The sequence below is a fragment of the Ascidia mentula genome, chromosome 1 (genome assembly GCF_947561715.1).
Source record: "Ascidia mentula chromosome 1, kaAscMent1.1, whole genome shotgun sequence".
Classification (NCBI taxonomy): domain Eukaryota; kingdom Metazoa; phylum Chordata; class Ascidiacea; order Phlebobranchia; family Ascidiidae; genus Ascidia; species Ascidia mentula.
In genome coordinates, this window is record NC_138566.1 from 2,480,937 (window position 1) to 2,506,356 (window position 25,420).

Genomic DNA, 25,420 nt, shown 5'->3' on the forward strand with positions numbered 1-25,420 from the left:
AATTTTGAAAAAGAATTTGTCATGGAAACAAAATGCCTTCTTCATAAGTTTTGAGAGATTTAAAACACATTCTTACTGTCAATTGAGCACATTCCATGTGCATATCTTGGTTGTGACATGTTGAAATCGATCCGCCATTTGTCTTCTTCTATGGAATAAATCAAGTAGGATGATAATGGTTCGAAATCTTCACAACGACCACCAGAAAGGTAAAGTTTCTCTACAACATGGAATTGTCAATAAAATAGATTGGGTAGCAATAAAACTTGGATCCTATGCAACTTTTGTGATTGTTGTTAACAAATATTTCTGTAGCATAACAAAGCACCACCCACATGATAAAGTGCACAGATTCTGTTGAATAAATATCACTCTGTCAGTTATACTTCTGGTTGTACGGCGCATGTAATAACCAATTAATATTGTACAGCCAAAATAACTTCGTGTTGATAAGTTTCAGACACAATAATAATGAAATTTCTGTTGCTGCCAGGCATATTGCAATTAAAAATGTACTGATCTTCTGGCATAAAAGTACTGTATTCTTACAACGTTTCGTCTGCCATGCGGCGAGACTTCATCAGGTATAATGCAACAAGTGAATCACACTGAAACACGCAGGGGCACGACAGAAAAAAGGGGAACGTTGACACCGCTTGTCAACTCACGTGCTAGAGGCAGAGGCACCAAACATTGCAGAAGACACAAACTGTAAAAATATTGTAAACACAATAATAATGTGTTACATTTACTGCTGTGTTCCGTAGGCATTTAAATTTTGGTTTAAAAATATTTTGTACAATCATAGCAACTGACCTCCGACAACAGCAGATGCAGCAAACACTCGACCTTCACACAAATCAGCAAATTTCATCCAGCGATCACTTCTCTCCAAATTCATCATCTCACAACTTTTTCTTGTATTATCTCCACCTATTACATAAACTGTTTTTCCAACTTTGGATGAAGTTGAGTATTTTCTTTCTGTGTTCAGTTTCTGCAAATAAAATTGTGAAACCTTGTATGCATTTCACACCTCATGTGTTAATTCACATCAATACTTTTATTGGGACTAAGACGTTATTTAACAGTGGTTTTTAAGCCAAGAGCTTTTTATGACTGCAAGCAACTTGTATATGTTTGCATAATTGAGCTTGTTGCTGTTTGTGATGCAACAATGATGCAACAATTTAATGACCTGTTATACTATACTTATTGTATGGCATACTATTCAAGATTTTTTGCAGATTAAATTAAATTGTTTTTAATTTAGAAATACCAATAAAACAACTGAGCAATAACATGAAAACAGTGTAGAGCTTTTGTTTACAAAAAGTTTGAGCTGTAATGTATGTTTTGAATGCTTCTATTTGTTATTTTTTCTATTTGTGATTTGCCATTCTTGCATTCCATGGTTTCATACATCACATAAAATGCAGAGTTTGACTTGTCCCTTTGTTAACTATTCCCTAGGTAACTGTTGGTAAAAATCAATTTGCATGGCAAAAAACTCTAATGCAACTAACCGGTAAATGTTGATGTTGTTTTGTGGTAACATTCCATTTTACACAATCTCTATCTGAATTCTCACCACCAATAACAAGAAATCCTGATGAATCTATAACAAGTTTAAATAATATGAATTTCAATGTTAGTAAAAAAGACTGCCATAGTTAGGGCCTAATAAGAATAGTAAATTTTTTAAATCCAATTTTGAAGGTAATCAGCATTAATACCCAAACTGAGTAATTTGCTTTTATGCCAAAAAAAAAGTACTAAATCTGTGTTACTTTCCATTTTGTCAATGTGGTTATAAGTAAATGAACCATCACTGTATATCATGTGTTGAAATATAATAGATAACAAACACAATTAATTATTAGATTCATCCAATTAATTTCATGTTTACAAATGCAAGCAAACAATGATGGCATAAGTTCTTGATAGTGAGGTTATATGATCGTAAAACTTTTTTAGCAACAAAATCTTGTACAATGGAAACAGTAGGATTACTTCAAAGACAAAATTACCCATTTCACTTCTTCCTGGTGATGGATCGAACAAGTCATGACTAACCGGATGGTTTCTTTCACTGGGTGGATTTTGGGGTGTAACATGTCTTGCAGATCTTCTGTTTGCATCTTAAGATAAGCAAAAATATAGTTAAATACATTGCATTGTATTAAGCATTATTAATTCAGCCATACAATTAATATTATATTTTAGTCAATAGTAATTTGTTATATTCCAATTCATAACACCATAAGGAGCAGTTAGGAGTTTTAGCATTGGCAGAAAAAAGTATTCTTCTCAATTCCTGCAGTTAATTCTGTAAGCGCAATTTTTATGCTTTCGGTCGGCAGCTTGCATTAAAACAGGATTACAGCCTCTGACACCCACAAACTTGCACAACAATTTCATAATATTGGGCAAGTCATGATGTGCTGGAATATTTCATCCACTAGATGGGACTTGAGGTGTAGCATGACTTGTAGATTTTCTATTTGCTTTATTGAGATTTTGTGAAAAAAAGTTTTTTTTAATGTTGTACCGAGGCATAAAAAACACTAGCAATCCATCACAATGTTATGATAGAAAATTCTTGCCTTCTTCTTGTGGTATTTGTTGTTCTTGTTCACCTGTCTGAATGTTGCCCTCAAGTGGTGGATTAATTTCAGTTTCTACGTGTACAAACAAAAACACAATTACAGTACAGTGAAAACGACTCATATAAAAATCAGCTGAGCACACAAACAACAACATTAAATTGTTCATAAACCCATGTTTAATATTTACCCTTTCATTATTAACAAAACATTTTGTATATTCTTACCAACTGGAAGTTTGGGGTTTGTGACATCACTTGAATCTGCTGCAGTCAAGATACTTTCTCCTGTAAAACAAACATCATGCTAACCTTATGTTTCTGTTATCACATTTTTTATTGCGTGAAATTTTATTTATATTTTATTTATACATATTAATATTACCATATATTTTGTTTTTTTTAACACTTGCCTTGTGCTTGTGGTATTTGGTGTTCTCTTTCAATTTGCTGATTATTGCCCTCATTTGGCAGATTAGCTTCAAATCCAACACCTGCAAATGGAATTATCTGGCTAATATGCAAGCAAAGTGAAACCAATAATATGATTTCTGTGAGCTGCAGATAGATGGCCACTTTTTCGACTTATAAGGTCTCATCAGTGCAGCTTGGTGTAAATCGGAAAGATGGCTTTGCCGATCACATGGCCAGACAAAGACTTCAACTTTGTGGTGAATATACAATTACGTTGGGCATCAAAATAGGTGCATCCTTACAAAGAAAACCGTTTGGTCAGCTAAGTCGTCTAGAAGTAATCAGTGTAAAATAATTGTCCACTATACATATTGGGAAGCTTACGAAACCACTCAAGTTATAAAATACTGCAGTGAATGTGCAGTCATTGCGGACCCCCAAAGTTCCGTGGACCCAAGTTTGGGAACCCCTGGCCTAGAAAAGTCACACCAAGCTGCAATGAAAAAACCTTATAGGTCAACACGGTATCCATCTATCTGCAGCTGGCAGAAATTATTTAACTACCGTTTTGCAATCATTGTTTTGCCATGACGATTATATCTGACAAAAAAAATTTGGGCAATAAATTTTACTGCCTCTTCCACTTCTTCCTGGTGATGGATTGGGAAAGTCATCATCCACTGGAAGATTTCTTTCACTGGGTGAGTGTTGGGGAGTAGCGTGACTTGCAGATTGTTCAGCTGTATCTTATGACACAATAAACCAATAAATAGAATGTATGGAAAAATGAATTATGTTTAATTTACATCAGTAAGGCCAATGGGGTGCGGAACATTTTAGTTAAGGGGCTTGTGTGTTGAACCATATAGTTTGTCATTCAAACTTATTACTTTGCATTATACTGATCAATTTATTTATGTTCTTTAACACAATGAAAATCAGTTGCTAATTCAAACAATCATATGAAGAAGGTAATGAAGTTGACTATCACTCTTGGGTCAGATACCCCTGACAGAACAAGCAACCTTGTCTTTGGAGAGTTTGTTGTGTTCGATCTCTTGGTCGAAAGTTTTCCCCAAGCAATGGACCAACATCTACAAAAATTCATTTTCACAGAAAATTACAAACTTCGAAAGCAAAAAAGTTGCACCATTTCAAAAAAACGACTAAAAAAATCATTCAAAATTTACCATGAAATTTCCATGTGTGTGTTGAAAACTGGCTGAGTGGAACAGTTGGATTGTGGGTTGCTGTTGGATCCACAATATGCATGTTCCTTGCAGCATTTGCTACTTGCTGCAAAATTACTGTGGGATCTTGTATGGAAAGAAGTTGTTGGAATTCATCCCGAATATCAACCATGTCTGGTCGTTGATTTGGATCTTGATCCCAACATCTGATCATTGCTCTTTCCATCACATCAACTATTTGTCTGTTGTTTGCATTGCTTTGCTCTCTTAGGCTTTGTATTGCTTCACAGTCAGGCCGCAGGCCACGCTCAAGTTTGTGCCAAAACTCTTGTTCTGACTGGTATGGTTGTTCCCGACTCAGCATCTCAAAATACATAATACCACAGCTGTAGGCATCCTGTTCTCTTTTAGGTCTTGCATATTGAAGAAGTCTTTCCGGTGCTGCATAGTATAGTGTCAACCCCTGTTGGGTGTTTCGACCCAGGAGTTGAGTTGTTGATCCTGACGTCAGTTGGACCAACCGAGCACATCCAAAATCACCAATTACACAATGCAAGTCAAGCGTCATGAAAATATTTTCTGGCTTCAAATCTAAGTGAACCAATCGCTTATTGATTCCACAGTTGTGAATGTAGGCAACTCCTGATGCTATTTCAGTTGCCATGCGAAGAATCAAACCAAGTCCCAGTTCAATATCTTCATCTAGGATTAGGATGTTTAAACTTCCACCTCCATAGAATTGCATTACAATCCCGATTGCTCCTGGCCACTTGGTGTATCCATGAACAGTTGATATGTTGTCATGGCGAGATCGCAGTAAATTCTCGTATTCCCGCTTGAATCTGCAAAAAAACACAAAAGGCTATGTTATAAAAAGTTGTCATAAGCAATATTTGACAAAAAGACAAATATTACAAACATTTGTCAAAAATCATAATCTAACGTTTTTTCTAGCAAATGTTGTTCATGTTCTCCACCAGTGACTTTCAAACACTTGACAGCAAGAAATCCAACTTTTTTATGTTTTCCAAGCAAAACTCCACCAAATGCACCTTGACCAACAATGCACAGGTTGATGTCACACTTGATGTTTTCAGCTTTGAACTCTCTCAGCTAAATGTAATCACAACATAAGTTTGTGATTAGCAAAATGCATTCTATATGTCATACTTACAATATTAATCACTTCAGGGTTTTCGTTAGATGAGGCGAAAGCCATAATTCAACTTGGCTTGACTACATTTCTTCACTCGTCTTTCTGATTTGATATTCCAAAAATCTTAATGTTACCCTGGACACAAAATACATATCTTTAATTACATAACTCTAGATAAAACTTTGTTGGTGTAGTAATGGTACAAGTAATTCAAAGCAAACCTCTCGTCGCGCCTACCGATAAATTTAAAATCACTTTACAATTGTTGGTGTTATATAGACTTGAACGTTTGTCTAACCGTGGACATTTTAGTTTACTCAAAAATTGTTTAACGAATATAATCATTGCTGAACTTGCTGTATATAATATTAAATCGACACTAAACAACTTAAATAAAAATTATTTGCATAAAAAGACTCAATATAAACTCTTAGCGCTGATTAGGCGCGTTTCGTGTAACCAAGGTAACGAAATATCGTTAAGGCTGATGACGGTAACGACCGTCGGAGCAGTTATATGCCCACTGCGTCGGAGCGCCGTCGGAGAAGCATTCGGCGGCGCCGCTTACGACGAAAGAAGTCGATCTAACGACGCTACGATCGAGTAGAATTGAATTCTACTCCGTCGTACGTCGTAAGCACGTCGTAACGAAATGGCTTGTTGCAGAGTTGAAAATATGATTCGCTGTGCTGTTCACAAGTGATTTAGGATTGTTTTAATGCTCACTACTGGTGAATAATGATTCAAGTTTATATAAAAAAAAAAAATTCTCCATTTTTCATGATATTTACAACAAATTTGTGATGGTTCATGTGTGATCAAACTACAAATGAAAGTTTTTAATTATTATTTGTGAACATCTGTTATATTAAAACAACTATCTTTATAACAATTGTATAGCTTACAAATAAATGCAATTTTAGGACTCAATATATGTAAGAGTGAATATGTACAAGATGTTAGCATGTAGCAGCAGCAGTTTATCAAAAAGTGCTTTTGTTACAGTCATTTACTATTACTAGGACCAGGAATTTGACTGTCCATTGCATATACCTGTAATGGAATTTTTCACACAGAATGTGAGTATAGGTTTGCTCAAGTTACATAATGTTTAATATTGTAGTGTCAGTAGCTTTTTGTGGTTTGTCAGTAATAATTAAACTCAAAAAAATATATATTTTTAAATATTTTGACAATTTAAAAAGATAAATTATCTTATGGAACAGTGATTGCTAGCAGAATACCTATAATTTGAATTGTACTTGATGCTTAAGCATTTAATATTGTCAGATATTTATATGTATTCCTGGTAACACCTTCAGTTCTTAACAAAATTGACAAATTTATTGTTTACAGAAGAGAAAAAAACAACAGATTGTATTTCAAGCAGTTGGTAATGAAGTGACCTACTTACTAGGCTTGTAATTGGGTTGTTTTTCACAAAATGCATGTTCTGTAAGGACCCACATATTCAAAAAACAACAAATTAAGTTTTGTGAAAATAATAGCAGCAAATCATTTACAATTCTTTCATATTGTTGATCATGTGTTTTGAAAGCGTGAATAAATTTTGAATGCATCAACATTGTGGTTTTGGAGCTCTATCAATTATTTCTCTATAAACAAGATGCTTTGAAGAAGGTTTGCACGCGAACTTTTAACTTTACTGGAACTATACACAAAACACACCGAAGCACTTGCGTAGCGTACGATCGTACCAGTGTGCATGCGCCATCGCAGCGTCGTATCAGAGACGGTTTGCGAAATCGGGCGAGGCGCGGGTATTTCCCAATCGTTGTCGTATCGTTAGCCAGTGGGAATCAGCCTTTACCCATGAATAATTACGGTCGGTCGTCAATTGAATTTTTATCTGATAGGTTGTATTCGCTTGAATTAATAATAATTATGCTGACTAATGTCGGGGATTCAAAATGTTGTGAAAACCGTCCTTAAACATTTTAGCCTACTATGGTTGACTTGCAATTTATTTCTTGAGGAAAATAGTTTGCAAATGTGAAAGCAAAATTTTAACAGCAATCGAAAACACTAACATTTGTAATTTCAAAGCATGTTTTTAAAAAGTATTTTTAACTGTTATTGTTTAACAGGATATGTAATTTCCACTGATGTTTAGCACAGATTTGTTGCCAAGTCGCCATAAAGGCAGCATGCATGTAAGTTATCATAGATTTTCTTATCACTATGTGCACAGGATTGCAAAAATTTAACATTTACAGTTGGCTTCAACAACTTGTAAACAATGTGATGGTGATGCAGAAAATGATACATAATCCTAAGTCGTCTGTCTGTTTCAAGTTTTTACGACATATATATTTCGCCTGTCTGTGCAGGCATCATCGGTATCGCTAAAAAACAACACAACAACGGAGTTAACCAACAGTAATGCAAATGTAAAAATACCTTACAAACTGACAATCAGATTTCACGATTAGGGAAGGTGCGACTGAACTGTCGGCTTTGGCTTGTTTGTGGGGACGCTCGATAAAACACAAAATAAAAGAAAAAAGGGGAGAACACAACAAGCTGCAAACGATAGCGGTAAAAAATGCCGGCGGTGATCTGGCTCTACGTCATTGATAAGCTTGTCACAATGACAACACAGTTGGTGGACACTTCAACGGTAAGCGGAAGTAAAAACAAAAACAAAACCGACACTTACATTGTATTAGGCAATATAATGGGGTTGATGTTATTTTTTGCCTTGATTTTGTGAAACCATTTGTCTTCACAAATATCCAATAAATGCACTGGGGGCTGTTCTACGAAGACGACTTTGAAGCATTTTGCCATGTCAACATGTCGGTGCTGCGTGTGTTGTGCGTGGTAGTGGTGGAGCAACGCAGCTCGGTCGGTATTTCCGTTGTCTTTTCCCGTTTTCCAAACAGCTCGATGTCCGTTCCATCGAGTGGAAAACTTGTTTTTTGTTTGGCCAACGTATTGGTCACCACATAAAAGGCAGGTAGCTATATAAATGCCATAGTTACGACATGTCAATGTCTGACGTAGTGGAATTGGCCCACTGGGTGTTAATAACTGGTTGGTACTTACAACCATTGATGTGTGGATGCCGAAATTCCCACAGAGGGCGCAATGGCCGCAAGGCTGTGACAGTCCTCTTTTGTGCTGGTTTTGATCGTCACAATGAGCGATGCCTCTATACTTGGTGAGCATACAAGCGAGAGTGTGTGGGCGCTTGTAAACTACCATGGTATGTGGATTGAGGATCTTTTCTTTAGGACTTGGTCGGAGTAAGTTTACGAAACTTGTAGCCCATATGTCCAGTGCGGATGTACAGCGGGTGACACTGGGGCCAAACCTTTCCTTCCAGTCTTTCGCCAGGTTTAGGATGTCGTCAACCATGTTTTTTGGAAAACGCGATCGTATGGTTTTAGCTTTGAGCTTTTCCAGGCTGCTATGGTAGTCCACGTCGGATTCATTCAAGCGGCGCAATCTTTCGGCCTCTCCATGTAAAATACCCTTTTCCCTCCAACAGGAACCCGTTTCTTCTAAGTTTGGTATTTCAAATATTTTATTTGTGTCCCACGAATGTAGTCGAAAGTTTGTTTATGATTTTGCGACACGAAGCAGTGTTTCCCTCGCGGTTTCATTAAGTGATTGAGAAAATTTAATTCCCCTGCGACACCACAAATTTGTACTTCTTGAAAAACACACTTTGCTGGGGTTCCATATGTTTCTGCGGTGTTGTGGTGTTTCCATTCATCGAATCTTTAGGCTGAACAAATTGTTAATGTCTGTATACCAAATCTTTTGACAGTTTGAATAATTTGGCCTCCTAAGCATTTTCAGGAAAAAATCGCGGTGTCTCCAATAACTGGATTCCTGGAAAGACTGGAAAAAGTCACTGCCGCTCTAGAGGCTGTGAGTACAAATATGGAAGGAACTCCTCTCAAAAAAGTCACGTCGGTGTTGAAGAAGTCCGAAAGGGGGCGCAAAAGAACGAAGGCGAGCAAGGAAGAGCCAAACAAACTGATAAATAAGTTTATTTTTTTTATCAAATAACTGTAGTTTTTTTTTTTTTTATTAGTTTTTTTTTATATTTTGTTGATGGATTTTTGCGTTAACAGCTCTTTTTTATTTCTGTGTTTATATTTACGTTTTGCATGTTTTGTTTATGTGTGCATGTTTTGTTTATGTTTGCTTGTTTTGTTTGTTTTTAGAATTGATTTTCTTCACAAGGACATTTTGGCACGGAGGCCTGCCAAGCCGGTCACACTTGAGTAAACGCTTCAGGACAATAGGTCGATTGTTTGACAACAATGTACGATGACGTAGTGCATGTGGTAGCGGAATTATCAACGCACGGGGCTAGTTTGTGTTTAGCTTGCATAGCTAGTGCAACTTGCTTATCTTGTCAATCACCGCTATTGAATATTTTAGAACAAAATATTGCGCTAGTTTTAACGAGAGTGGTCAATTTACACAAAAATGAGTATTATTATTATAGTATTTTCTTTTGTAAAAATATCAACTTACACCAGTTTAACTTTCACAAGGACACGGAGAGTATTGCGGACGAGAATGGAGTCGGCCGTAAATCTTGCAAAAGAAAGGGAAAAAATGCTCCAGAGAATAGTGATGGAGGAGATACGACATCACTGAACAAGTTGACGAATATTAATAAGATGGGAGATATGCTCAGGAACTCGCCAGTGGGCACCTCCAACGAAACGACGCGATTGGTGCTGCAGGAAGAGGGGTATTAATGCTTGCTACACCGCAAAATTGGGCGGGACGTCTTCGGCGCAAAAAATAAATGTATCGTATTGTTCTTTCTCTTCTAATTGTTCTTTTCAATTCGCCTCCTTACTGCCGTTCTTTGATGTCACCGCTATATATTTGTAGACACGTAAGGTACTTTCTTTGCAACATAATAAAACTGCACCTATTTGCCAGTTCTGACTTTTTTGATAGCAAATGCGGTATGGTTTGGGTTTGAACACGTTACGTTAAGATTAAAAAATCATCTATATACAAGCATTGGAATGGCCACATTACAATCTAAATCATGAACCTCATGGAAATTTCAAACAACTTGCGGGAATGCTTGACAAGAACTTCTTGCGAAATTTCGTAGCACCAGTTGTTGTCTGTGTTCTCATTCCTTCCGTCCACATATTCGTACAAGGCATCGGCGATGCTTTAGTGCAGTAGTTCCCAAAGTGGGCGCTTGGTGACAGGGCAATTTTTCTTTTATAGCCTAAGTCAGTGTTTCCCAACCTGTGGTACACGACCGCATTCTAGGTGGTACGCGAGCACCTTTCTGTAATTTTCTCAGCTGTTACTTGGTGGAACGTGCGTTCAGCGCATTCACCAATCTTTTAGATGGAAAGAGAAATCGTCTTGATATTGTAACGAATTTTATTTCCTCCACGTCACTTTACACTTTTGTTAGTTATTGTTTGTATTTCATTGTTTTCACCTTTCTTCCTGGCACCTTGTAATTTCACTGTTTTCTTTCGTTGTTACCACTTTATTTATTACATTGTTTTACTCACATACATTGCTTTTAAGTCTCCCACTTCACCTATTTTCACCACACTATTTTATTACCTTCGTCTCCCCTCCCTTTCCTATTATTTTACGCTCCGCTTATTTTTGTATGCCCCGGATGTGCCGCGTGTCCGGAAGGCGCATCCTGATTGGTTGGCGATTGTAAGTTAACGAACGATTTCCCTAAAACGAGCCTGTCTTCTTCTGGGCATCGCGTTGTTAACACGGCGTACAGTGTTGTGTATGAGCAATCGAGATCTTGGCCAGTGGCGTTTTGTACTGTTTTTATTCGTTTTATAGTTGAACACGACGTCCAATAAGTTAAATCAGCCTGGGTTACTTTGGCTTCGTGGTGAGCCGTTATTGCAGGGTTCTGGGCAGTATCAGAATTAGGGAGGCAGTTTTGTGCAAAGTACCGAATTAGGTGGAAGGGCTAATTGGGGGATAACATCGCCACCCAAAAACATCATAACCGCTTAATTGCAAAGCTGCCGAAATAATTCCGTAACAATATCGTTAATAGAGGAGACTTACGATTGTTTTTGTCCAACATGAAACCTGATATTGAGAAATTGGTGTCATTGCACAACCTCACCCATCGCATTAATTGACAAGCAACAAATAAATTCGTTATGTTTTTTGTCTGTTCTGTTGGGGGTTGTTAAATGACTAAGGTGTTTTGGGGGGGCGGTACAGAAAAAAAGTTTGAGAAACACTGCTTTAGATTCATCGATGAATGGCTGAATTGGCCTCATTTGTTACCAGATGGACATTGGTCCTGTTGCACCGCAAGCGTTGCACCCCCTTTTCGTTGTGTTTGTGTCCACTACCCACCTAATAATTTGGTGCGGAATCTTTGTTGGTTACATAACAGATTGAATTTTTCCTCTTCATCTGCTTGGACAACAATATTTTGTCTGGCACCATCAGTTAGTTATTCCAATAACGGAAAAAAATTTCTCTATCTCAAGGTTTACTGTTGGAGTTAAAGAACTCCTTTACACAAGTCTGTGCGTCTTCTAAATAGTCTAACTCCCGACTAAACACACATATCCACCAAGCTTCAAACCAGTCCAAAGTTGTTCATAAATCCATTTGTTGAAAAAATCCAACGAATAAATCCAAGTACAGTACAGTACAGTACAATTGGGGCTTCTATACAGTGTACTAAAGAAGAACCAACAGCCTAGACCCTTACACAGCAACAGTTAAAACACGCTGATTTGGCAGGCACTAGTTGCTCTGCTTATATAGTCTGCGGTTGGCCACACGTATTGATGCTTTATTTGGAGTTGTTGCGCAACTTGAAGGTGGCCGATTTGTTCGATTACGTCAGTTATTTATATAGCTTAATTAACTAAGTGCCCTAAATAGGTTATTTATGTTTAGGTAGACTTTGTTTTTCGATTAACTGAAAGTAGTTATGTTTATTTTAGCTTTATTTATCATTTGCGAAAGATGTACTTGTGTTTAAATTAACCTTATCTATTATTTGCCAAAGAAATGCCTGTAATTATTTTAACTTGATTTACGTAGTTAGTTTGGTTGCCTAAGCTACCTATATGACTTCATTGCCCAAATTACATGGTTTATAACACAACTATTATGTGGCTGCTTCTACCGGTTACAATTTTTTCACCTGCCACCAGCTCGGCAGGTTTTCCCTATTAAATTGTCCAGTCAGGAATTGACCTAAACCGGAAATGAGTTCTTCTTTTTTCCCATGTCGTTTTATTGGACATCACAACTTGGACATGCGTTGAACGCGTGATTACAATGACTTTGGTTTTAACTCTCGGTCATAATATAGTTATACGCTTTGGACCTTTTTTAGTATATACATGTGTTGTGCGGCGACACTACGGATTTGTCAAGATGGACAACGAAAAAAAGGGTTTAATGGTGAATTGTGGGGACCGCACTGTTCGTTTGTGCATCGAAGCGTGCATTGCTTTTTTCTTATGCCGTGGTATCCGCTTTATTAAACGAGTGTTTCGTGTTGCTCGCTCTTCCTATACCGCACAACTTGCTGAATAAATCATCAACCGCTTTAAAATAGTCCTTTGTAGTAAAAAACAATGCCTTTACATACAGAACAAAAATATATTCACAAACTTCTGTGTCGCTGTCCAGATTACAATTGGCGGCCAACGAAAATTAGATCGCGGGTTAATTTTGTAGCAAGTTATTGTCACAACGGAACAATTACATTAATTTTGTTCAAAGGCAAGATAATTAATCAAATTTTCAACAACAAATAATCCCACTTACTCTACACATATTTCAGTGGAAGTGTTGCATGTTTATACAAAAATGTGAAAAAAGTTGCAACAACATATCGTGAAAAATACCCACGGCCACACATTACAACCCGCATGTTAGATTTCAGAACAAACAAACACATCTTAAACAGCAACAACAGTCGCATCATAAACTGGTTTGTCAAGATCAAAAGCATGTGTCCAGACATCTGAGGTTGGATCGTAAACTTCAACTGATGTCAGAGGATCGCCGGAACTCCTAAATAAAATCAAAATAAATGTGAGTATTTTTAAACAGCAGCAAATTCTTACTCACTTAACTGACAACAACACACATTTTCTGTATATTTTTATTACTGATATTGCGATGGAAAAACTACATTTATTTAATAATATTAGCAAGGGCCGTCGGTTGTGCGCAAATCCCACACTTACATATATTATCGTAGTCATTAAACACCTTCAATTATGAGTAACAAACCCCATAGTGACGTCACAATTACTAGCACAAAACATTCAAACGTAAACCTCACCATCCACCCACAACATAAATCCTCCCATCAATAACACAAGCAGAGTGACGCCAACGAGGATTTAGGAGAGGAGAAACATATTTCCATTTGTTGACTCTAGGTTCGTATTCTTCAACTGTTTGCAGGAAGTCAAGATCGCCATTCCAACCTCCTGTCAGATTTAAAGTAAAACTTTGTCCAGATTTTTCTTGGCTTCTGTTTTGTATTTAAGTGAAATATTTGTTCATGTAACTTTAATTACATCATGTGTGATTTAAGTAAAGTTACTTCACATTAATAGATAGAAGCCAGGAAATCAGAAACAGTTTCAAAAACTACTAGTTTTAGTTAATATGTAACTTCTGATAACTAACCAATTGCATAGATCTTCCCTTTAATTTCTTCACATGCTAAATGACCTCTTGTTTCATTGAGAGAAGCGATTCTTGTGGAGGTTCCAACACGAATATCGCGGAATTCACATGATTGTAAGGGTTGTCTGTCATCATCTCCGCCCACAGAATACAAAACATCTAAAGAAATTTCCAAATCGCTTGTGTTAATATATATTGTGACGTCATATTACGATTATGTAGTAATGTTACGTAACAATCATTGAGGTAAGCACTGCGTTTAACGTAGAAACAAGGGACAGTTTTATATCAAGATGTAAATAAAAACTAAATAATATCATGGTTGATATTCACGAACTCAGTAAGCACGCAAATAATTATTTTAAACGTGGGTTTAATTAAAAAAAAATAAGATTTTTTGCTCATTTTACACGAAACGAAATGAAAACTCGTGCATATGACGTCATCAATAAGTAAACAGGTTTGCGACTCCATGGAATATTTGTGAGTAATAAGTGAGTGAGTATTGTGGGGAGTCTAAAGTTTAAAGCGAATTATACATTGTTGCCTTGCATTGTCAAGAATATTCTTACTGTCAATTGAACACATTCCATGTCCATGTCTTGGTTGCAACATGTTGGCACCAATTACCCATCTGTCTTCGTCTATGTTATAAATGAAGTAGGATGAAAATGGTTTGAGATCTCCACCATGACCTCCGGAAAGGTAAAGTTTCTCTGTAACATGGAATTGTCAATAAAATAGACTGGGTAACATTAAAACTTGGTTCCTATACAACTTTTGTGATTGTCATTAACAAATATTTCTGTAGCATAACAAAGTACCATCCACATGATAAGAATTTATTCTGTTGAATAAATATCACTATTTCAGTTATTTACTGGCATGTTTGTAAAAGATGGGGTGACTGACCGAAAAAACTTTAACAAGTCTTGATTACAACCTCTACCTATCAAACCTAATTCTTCTGGTTCCGAGGGGTATGTAGTAACCAATTAATATTGTACAACCTTAATAATGTGTTATATTTACTGCTGTGTTCCGAAGGGATTTAAATTTTGGTTTAAAAATATTTTGTACAATCATAGCAACTGACCTCCGACAACAGCAGATGCAGCATCCTCTCGACCTTCACACAAATCTGCAAATTTCATCCAGCACTCACTTCTCTCCAAATTCATCATCTCACAACTTTTTGTTGAATCTTCTCCACCCATTACATAAACTATGTTTCCAACTTTGAATGAAGTTGAGCATTTTCTTGCTGTGTTCAATTTCTGCAAATAAAATTGTGATTCTTGTATGCATGTCACACCTCATGTGTTAATCCACATCAATGTTTTTATTGGGACTAAAACTTAATTTGACAGTGGTTTTTTAACCTGGGAGCTGTTTATGACTGCAAGCAACTTGTATATGTTTGCATAATTGAGCTTGTTGCTGTTTGTGATGCAACAATCTTTGGTTAGTGAGTGCAGAAGTTGACGGTGCCATGACACCATTTTTACAGATTTAATGACCTGTTATACTATACATATTGTATGGCATACTTTTCAAGAATTTTGCAGATTAAATGAAATTGCAAAGCTGCAGACAGGGTGTGTACACGCACTGTTTCGACCTGTAAGGTCTCATCAGTGCAGCTGTTGAGTGGCACTGTGCTAGCTTTCACACTAGCAGGCACACTAGTTTCCACTTTGTGGTACCTTTCGGTCAACGTCGATCTGCAGGGTACCCTATGCGTGTACACACCCTGTCTGCAGCTTTGCAATATTATGGCTTTTTTTGCACATAAATGAAATTGTTTTTAATTTAAAAATACCAATAAAACAACTGAGCAATAACATGAAAACAGTGTAGAACTTTTGTTTACAAAAAGTTTGAGCTGTAATGTATGTTTTGAATGCTTCTATTTGTTTCGTTTGTTATTTTTTCTATTTGTGATTTGCCATACTTGCATTCCATGGTTTCATACATCACATAAAATGAGTTTGACTTGTCCATTTGTTAACTATGTTCTAGGTAACTGATGGTAAAAATCAATTTGCATGGCTAAAAACTCTAATACAACTAACCGGTAAATGTTGATGTTGTTTTGTGGTAACATTCCATTTTACACAATCTCTTTCTGAATTCTCACCACCAATAACAAGAAATCCTGATGAATCTATAACAAGTTTAAATAATATGAATTTCAATGTTAGTAAAAAAGACTGCCATAGTTAGGGCCTAATAAGAATAGTAAATTTTTTAAATCCAATTTTAAAGGTAATCAGCATTAATACCCAAACTGAGTAATATGCTTTTATGCCAAAAAAAATTCCTGTGGCTTTTTGCCGAAAATAGTTTGATCAGGTGCAAATGTCATGTAAAAAGTCAGTCTTGTTAAAAACCAGGATAATTCAGTTCAAAATATACATAGTAAGCACTAAATTTGTGTTACTTTCCACTTTGTCAATGTGGTTATAAGTAAATGAACCATCACTGTATATCATGTGTTAAAATATAATAGATAACAAACACAATTAATTATTAGATTAATCTAATTAATTTCATGTTTACAAATGCAAGCAAATAATGATGGCATAAGTTCTTGCTGAAATGTTTTTTCAAACATGACAATGTTAACAACAGTACGGGCTAGTCTTTATATTCTCAAATGCAAGTAGTTTAATAAGTAACAAAACATTTTAAAGGTTCCTACCAACTGGAAGAAGGACTTGTTGATCTTCTACTTGCTGTGTTTAGATTTTGAGAATAAAAAGAAATACAGAAACCCAAGTCTGTACCCAAACACTTGCCTTGTACTTGCAGTGATTGCTGTTCTTTTTCACTTGACTGAATGTTGCCCTCAAGTGGTGGAATAATTTCAGGCCTCACACCTAAATGTGTGTACTACTGTTTTATGGTGGTATTTCCAATGATTCACCTAAAAACCACCTATTTTTTGATAATTATTCAACGTGCCGTATCAGTCTTTATACGTCTACGAACTGAACTCTCTTGATTTGGCACTCTTTTGAAAAGACTGACTTTTATATTAAAAAATGCACACTAGCTTTTGCGAGTACCTCTCGCTTTATCAGGTGTAAATAAACGCCAAATCAAGAGAATTCAGTACTTTTTGATAGTGAGGTTATATGATCGTAAAACGTTTTTAGCAACAAAATCATGTACAATGGAAACAGTAGGATTACTTCCCAGACAAAATTACCTCTTCCACTTCTTCCTGGTGATGGGTTGGGCAAGTCATCATCCACTGGAGATTTTCTTTCGCTTGGTGGGTTTTGGGGTGTAGCATGTCTTGCAGGTCTTCTGTTTGCACCTGGAGACAAATATATCCAGTTAAATGCATTGTATTAAGCATTATTAATTCAGTCATACAAATATTGTTATATGGTAGTTAATAGTAATTGGTTATATTCTAATTCATAACACTATAAGAAGCAGTTAGGATTTCAGTTTTAGCATTAGTTGGAAATGTTTTGACCTTCCAATTACTATCTTATTGTGAAGCATTAACTAAATTAAATCTGTTTAAACATTCTCAGTTTGATTTTGCATTTTCTATGAGTAGGTATGTAGTTGTACTAAGACAGAAATATACTGTGGCATAAAAGGATGTAAACACAATTCTGTACCCAAACACTTGCCTTGTGCTTGTGGTGATTGCTGTTCTCTGCCACTTCGCTGAATGATGCCCTCGAGTGGTGGATTACCTTCAAGGCCAACACCTAAGCATATTTGCTACTGTTTTTTTAAAGGTGTTTTTTAATCGTTTTCAATCTTAAACTCTAACACCTGAAAAATAACCTAGTCTTTTATAATATATTTAATCTGGCACAAAATTTTGTCAAAAAAAATCTTGAAAGGACAAAATTACCCATTTCATTTCTTCCTGGTGATGGGTTGGGCAAGTCATGATCCACTGGAAGGTTTAGTTCACTGGGTGGGTTTCGGGGTGTAGCATGACTTGCAGGTTGCCTGTTTGCACCTTGAGACAAATATATGCATAACACTATAAGAAGCAGTTAGGACTTTGGTTTTAACATTAGTTGGCAGAAAAAAGTATTCTTCTCAATTCCTGCAGTTAATTCTGTAATCTCAATTTTTATGCTATCAGCCTGGCAGCCAGCATTAAAAAAAGGGTACAGTCTCTGACTCCCACAAACTTGCACAACAATTTTCATAATATTGGGCAAGTCATGATGTGCTGGATGATTTCTTACACTGGATGGGACTCGAGGTGTAGAATGACTTGTAGATTTTCTATTTGCTTTATTGAGATTTTGTGAATAAACGTTTTTAACATTACATCTAAATTCAGTGTTGTACCGAGGCTTAAAAAACAATAGTAATCCATCACAATGTTAGCGCAGTAATATTTCATGCAATGGCATGATTGGCAGGATCGCCCCACTGTGCAGGTCCTTGCTTGGCGATCACAGCTACCGTATCGTGATCATTAGGTTTGCAGGCTTGGCAGTGCAGGCATTGCAGCCTATAGCTGGATCAGCCGGTCGGAGCAAGATTTGAAAAATCAAGCTCCCGGTGAGGTTTAAACTAACGACCCTGGGCTAACCAGGCCCAACTCTCTACCAACTGAGCTACGACTTGTCAGGAAAAAATGGCTGATCCAGCTAGGCTGCAAGGCCTGGGCTGCCAAGCCTGCAAACCTAACCATCACAATGTTATGACACAAAATTCTTACCTTGTATTTGAGGTGATAGTTGTGCTCGATCACCTGGCTGAATGTTGCCCTTAAGTCGGGAATTAATTTCAGTTTCTATGTCTAAAAACAAAAACACTCATCAATTACAGTACAATGAAAACGACTCATATAAAAATTAGATGAGCACAACAGCATTTGATTGTTTATAAACCCAACAAGTTTAATTACCACTTAATCATTATCAAGTAACAAAACATGTTGAAAATTCTTACCCACTGGAAGTTTTGGGTTTGTGACATCACTTGAATCTGCTGCAGTCAACATACTTTCTCCTGTATAACAATCGCGTTCACCCTATATTTCTGTTATTAGCCATTTTTTTGCGTGGAATTTTATTTATATTGGCTTACATCATAATATTACCATGCATTTTGTTTTATTTAACACTTGCCTTGTGCTTGTGGTAATTGGTGTTCTCTTTCAATTTGCTGAATATTGGGCTCATTTGGTAGATTAACTTCAAATCCAACAGAAGATTTTTTTGTAATAACGGTTATATTTGACAAAATAGTTGTTACAATCAATGTTACTACCTCTTCTTCCTGGTGATGGATTGGGAAAGTCAGCATCCACTGGTAGGATTCTGTCACTGGGTGGGTTTTGGGGTGTGACATGACTTGCAGATTGTCCACTTGTATCTTATGACACAATAAACCAATAAATAAAGTGACTTCAAAAATTGAAATATTGGGATCTACCCAAAACTGCAGATGCAGGCCTAGCGATCACTGCAACTTATTTTATAATACTAAAAAAAAAACGCAGTAGCTTTTTATACAGGATCAGCCTGGCTTATAAATCAGGAATATATATTTCGCCCCATGGGCATCTTCAGTTCCTTCAGTAAACACATTAAATGATATAAAAACGTCTGAAAAACAGCAACATTAGAGAAAGGGCTAGTGATAAAAAACAACAACAACTTCGTCGAAGTTTTTATATCATTTAATGTGTTTACTAAAGGAACTGAAGATATATTCCTGATTTATAAGCCAAGCTGATCCTGTATAAAAAGCTACTGCTTTTTTTAGCCAATAAATAAAGTGTATGGAAAAATGAATTATGTTTAAATTACATTAAGGTTTTTCGGGGCTGTATTTCGGTTACAAATTTAACAAAACTCACAATCCAAGGTTTTAATTTGCTGGTATGGTTGCATTAGATTTAATTCAACACTTTGGAACAAAGACAGAAAGGGCCAAACAATGGGGTGTGGAATATTTTGGTTGAGGGGTTTGTGTGTTGTGCCATAAAGTTTGGCATTTAAACTAAAATATTTTGTCATATACTGATCAATTTTGTTGTGATCTTTAACACAATGGAAATCAGTTGCTAATTCCAACAAGCATATAATGGAGATAATGAAGTTTAACTATTTTAATTCAAATCTTACCATGAAACTTCCATGTGTGTGTTGAAAACTGGCTAAGTGGAACAGTTGGATGGTGGGTTGCTGTTGGATCCACAATGTGCATGTTCCTTGCAGCATTTAATACTTGCTGCAAAACTACTGAGGAATCTTGTTTGGAAAGAAGTTGTTGGAATTCATCCCGAATGTGGACCATGTCTGGTCGTTGATTTGGATCTTGATCCCAACATCTGATCATCGCTCTTTCCATCACATCAACTATTTCTCTGTTGTTTGCATTGCTTTGCTCTCTTAGGCTTTGAATTGCTTCACAGTCAGGTCGAAGTCCATTCCTGATTTTGTCACGGCATTCTTCTTCTGACTGGTACGGTTGTTCCCTACTCAACATCTCAAAATAGATGATACCACAGCTGTAGGCGTCCTGTTCTTTTCTAGGTCTTGCATATTGAAGAAGCCTTTCTGGTGCTGCATAGTAAAGTGTCAACCCCTGTGATTTTGGTTGACCAGGAAGTTGAGTTGTTGATCCTGACGTCAGTTGGACCAACCGAGCACATCCAAAGTCACCAATTATGCAATGCAAGTCAAGCGTCATGAAAATGTTTTCTGGTTTTAAATCTAAGTGAACCAATCGCTTATTGATTCCACAATTGTGAATGTAGGCAACTCCTGATGCTATTTCAGTTGCCATGCGAAGAATCAAACCAGGACCCAGTTCAATATCTTCATCCAGGATTAGAATTCTTAAACTGCCACCTCCATAGAATTGCATTACAATCCCGATTGCTCCTGGCCACTTGGTGTATCCATGAACAGTTGATATGTTGTCATGACGAGATCGCAGTAAATTCTCATATTCGCGTCTGAATCTGCAAGAAATTACGTGTAATGATACTTTGTATCAGCATTTACATGAATTTAATCAATTGCACAATAAAGTTTAGAAGGGCGAACAAATGTTCAGTACCATATTCTTACATTTTTTCAAACAGATGTTGTTCATGTTCTCCACCAGTGACTTTCAAACACTTGACAGCAAGAAATCCAACTTTTTTATGTTTACCAAGGAAAACTTTGCCATAGCTACCTTGACCGACTACACACAGCTTGACGTCACAAAAGATGTTGTCAGCTTTGAATTCTCTTAACTAAAAAAGGTTTTGTATCAATGTAATCACAATATAATTTTGAGATTGTCATAACGCTTCACTGAAACAACAAATGTGTCATACTTACAATATTAATCACTTCAGGATCTTCGTTAGATGAGTCCAAAGCCATAATTTAACTTGGCTTGACTACATGTCTTTACTCGTTTTTCTGATTTGATATTCCAAACATCTTAATGTTACCCTAGACACAAAATATATATCTTTAATTACACAACTCATGATAAAGGTTTGTTGTTGCAACAATGATATGTAATTCAAAGCAAACCTCTCTAAGTTTACTCTTTAAAATAGTAATTTTCACAAGGTTGAACCTTTCCCAAAAACGTTGGACAAGCGCGTTGTACGTGGATAATTATAAATCCACTCAAAACAACTCAAATAAAAAAAATTTCCAAAAAAAAGGACTCAATAAATAAACGGTTTCCTACGCTGACTGGGGACGCGTTTCGTGTAACCAAGGTAACGATATCTCTTTACGCATGAATAATTACGGTCGTTAAATAAATCTTTACCTAATAGGCGTCTTCGCTTTAACCATAGAAAAGTAAAAGTATTGCCAATGATTACTAAAAGTATTATATGCTTCCAATGATAATTACATTGACTGAGGTCCGCGGTCAAAAACGTTAGGAAACTTTGTGCTGTTCATGGACTTGTAGCGTCTCGTATTGGTCGTTAACAATTGCTTGTAGTACCGCATTTTGTTTAAAGTCACCGCCAATTTATTCAAACCGTCAGACTGCCGCCACATTGTCTCTAATCCCAGTTGCATGTATTGTGTTTCGTTTTCTCGATATTTTGCTTCTCCTTAGTTTTACAATCACCGAAGTCGTACCTCCAATCTTAACTCGAATACTTCTTTCTCTCTTCTTTTACACTTTCGTCCTTTATAATCCGTCACATTCTCGACCATGTTATGTTAACAATCTGATCACCACATAAATATTGAGGCTTTAAAACACTCTGTATAGTGAACGAATAAATAAGTGCGGATTTTTAGTTACGTTAATCGGTGAGACATTTTGTATGCTGTGAGATAGGTTTGTTGGAATACACTGTCAAAAGATCTACATATATTTAAACTGGTAAGAAACAGAGAATAATTTCGTACATATTTTTGCTGTGCCTTATTTGAGTCGAATTGTTATTATTTGAAGGTACCGTTTTAGTCGCTTTACTTGTATTGGAGTTACTCTGACAGCAGCTGTAACAGCTTGGAGGGTTAGTACTTCTGCTCGGCAGTTGCTGTCTCAATGCACTAGCGTAAAACTCTCCGGTAGGAACTGATTGGCCGTAGATAAGGCGGCTGTCTGTTCTCGGCGAGTTCTTCAAACCTTGCTTGAGATCAACATTTGACTACAGTTTTAACTCTGAGTATTGTATTCAAACGAACCTGAAGATTGGCAGCAATCTTGTGACCAATAATACTTCGTTTCAGTAAACAGTAGCATTTAATAGCGTGTCAGAATAGAACAGTATGAATTAGAATAAAAATGCAGTCGCTCTTAAGAAAGGCCTACGAACGTACGATTGGTTGAAACTGGATCATCGACACCAGTAAGTGTTTACGAAATGTCTTAACTGGCGTTTCAGAGGGGATATATACAACGAAATAATACAAGGAAAACGTAAATGGCGCTAACAACACTTCTGTCCGCTGCACATTCAAATATTGAGAGTTTCGACTTTTGAGTAACGAGTCTCTTCTATGTACGCAATCTCCAACATCTTAACTCGATTACTCAGTAATAGTTTATCCTTCAAGGGCAAGATCGCCCACTGCGGATATCGCTACAACGACATTTTGAAAGCATAACATTCGAGCTGAGAAAATTAACAATGTTTATGTTCTCTTGCGCTCCGAACTTGAACTGTCGAATTGTTTTGCAATGCTCCCGAGATTTACAATTTACGCTGAACAATAATATTAGAAATTTTACCTTTGTTAAACTGGTCCTGTCTATGCGCGAAAGATACTTTTTAGTGTGATTAAAAAAACCTGTAAAATCTACCTGTCGTGTTGTGATAGGAGGCAATGTTAACAAATATGTGAACTCCATTAATAAAACATGTCCAAAAATCTGCCACATTCTAGGTAATTGTTAAAGATACATAGTATCCATAGGCGTTAATTTAGGGGCGACATGTCACCCCTCACAAACAAACAGGGGTGACAACGCATGTATTGTCACCCCTGGATTTCGTTTAAATTAAAATTTATTGTCAGAAAAAAACACATGCATGCGTTAATCTAGTTTCAAACGACCTGTATTATCACCATCACAATCACGACAAACACAAGTGTCTCGTGATTGTTACGCAGCAATTGTTGTAGCATAATGGTAAGAATCAGCATTGTTGCGTAATAGATTTGAACGTCAGTTCATAATTACAAAATCTGCAATAGACCGAGTGAAACAAAAATGTGCCGCTTTCAGTAAGGGGTGTCCGTAATAAAAGTGTTTAAAACTTAGTGCTGCGTGAACATGATTTGGTGTAAAAGCAAATTGACACGAAACGGAATTTGCGTCGTTTGCCTATGTTTAAGGCGATACGACTGACGAAATGTTTTTTGCGTGTTTCTAAAACCTGGAAAGGTCACCCTATTTTACAAAACGTTTCACAAAAAAAAATCGACGCCTATGATAATATCCACGTAAAAAAGATGCAATTCTGTATTTTTGAAGTTCTGAAATCACAAACCAAGAAATTCTATTTTTGAAGGAAAATAGTTGGTAAAAAGGAAAGTAAAATTTTAAGAGCAATCAAAAACACTAACATTTTGGATGACAAAACATGTTTTTGATATGAAAGCAAACAGGAGTTACTGTTAATCAGGATGAGTAATCTCTATTGATTTTTAGCACAACTTTGTTGCCATTAATACAGCAGAGAGTTGCAAAACACTCTCAAGTTTCTGTCAACAACATGTAAACAATGTGATGGTGATTGGTGTGAATACATCTATCAGTCTCTTCGCTGTGAAACCATCTCTCGAAGGATTTCTTCACTGATATTTACAATGCAAAAGTTTATTTGACAAAAATCTAGCAATTAATCACATCAAGTTCATCAAAGAATAAAAATTAATTGACAGTTTAGAATGTCTATTTAATGTTAGTCCGATTTAAGCACAACAGTACTTGGTTGGCATTATGGTGTGGTTTCAAAAAATCAGATGAGGATTTTGTCTAAGAGATTAACTTAAAAATAAAACAAATTACCTTCGGATCTTTACAGTCAGCTTTTTTGTTTGTTTGTTTGTTTTCAAGATTTTTTACAGTTTGCCTTGGTTGTTGCATGAATCTGACAAAAATTCCACATTAAGTAGGCAAAAAGCTAAATTTTGATTTTCAGTATCTTAAAATATTAATGAAAATATGAAGTTATCTGTGCTCCAAGACATGTACTTTATAATTGATTACTCAGCTGTGAATGGTCTGTTTTAAATCCAACCACTTAGAATAACAAAAGCAGTTGTCATTAGCCTTCCACAACTTTCACATATTTTGTTAACATTAAAGAACAATTCCAAATGCAGTAAACAAATGTGGAAAAATGTTTGGTGTTATTTGCAGATTTTGGTCTGATCAAAATCTAACACTGCATGTTGTTGTTAGCAACACTCACGACAACAAAAGTTTTCACAACAACTGCTGGATAATATAACAACTAAACAACAATTTCACAACACAAAAGCTATCATAACATACTTTGTGCTGATCCTTATCAACACCATTATATCCCAGTTTGAAGTTAACAGGATTTAATAATTTACATTGAAGTGCACGTAACGTAGATTTACCCAGTGTTCAGAGAATACTCCCTCATGTAATGTTATTCCCACGTTTCCAATACGATGACCAGTTTATTGTTAAAAGTATACAAAAGTTTTGAAATTCGCGCCAAAAAAACTTGAATGCAAATAAGATCGACTAGAACGGATGAGCGTAAATAGTTTCGGTTCAAATTATCCGATTCAGATGTTGTACAGATAATAAATTACTGATTCTTATTCGGTTAATAAAAATAAACCGATCAAACCAATTCAAGGGTTCGGGTTTGACTCCCAGCACTTAGCTGAGTGAATCGCTGCAATTGTTGTC

General features: G+C 36.3%; 2 protein-coding genes across 12 annotated transcripts in view; both read right to left on the minus strand.

Annotated features, from left to right (window-relative positions):
* LOC145909247 (uncharacterized) overlaps window positions 1-25,420 on the minus strand; it is a 78,014-nt gene that overhangs the window by 41,593 nt on the left and 11,001 nt on the right. For 3 of the 11 annotated variants that reach the window (XM_082996595.1, XM_082996602.1, XM_082996587.1), the window contains exons 14-16: window positions 16,120-16,211; window positions 15,141-15,321; window positions 14,617-14,760 (exon numbers count right to left, since the gene is read on the minus strand). In XM_082996595.1, the coding sequence (XP_082852721.1) occupies window positions 14,617-14,760; window positions 15,141-15,321; window positions 16,120-16,211 (417 nt within the window). Of the gene's footprint in view, window positions 1-12,986; window positions 13,418-13,691; window positions 13,843-14,044; window positions 14,204-14,616; window positions 14,761-15,140; window positions 15,322-16,119; window positions 16,212-16,845; window positions 16,927-17,258; window positions 17,370-17,697; window positions 17,779-17,927; window positions 18,039-18,755; window positions 18,837-18,988; window positions 19,049-19,167; window positions 19,234-19,309; window positions 19,415-20,169; window positions 21,012-21,120; window positions 21,291-21,378; window positions 21,498-24,055; window positions 24,325-24,538; window positions 24,621-25,420 lie in introns of those variants that run through there. The other 8 variants (XM_082996620.1, XM_082996610.1, XM_082996637.1 and 5 more) reach the window with 8 other exon arrangements.
* LOC145912343 (serine/threonine-protein kinase mos-like) lies at window positions 3,008-5,502 on the minus strand. The gene is made up of 6 exons (XM_082999778.1): window positions 5,384-5,502; window positions 5,153-5,322; window positions 4,210-5,051; window positions 4,045-4,113; window positions 3,625-3,765; window positions 3,008-3,099 (listed from the first exon to the last, which is right to left on the minus strand). Exons 1-6 carry the CDS (start codon window positions 5,426-5,428, stop codon window positions 3,008-3,010), a joined length of 1,359 nt encoding a protein of 452 aa, XP_082855904.1. The 5' UTR covers window positions 5,429-5,502.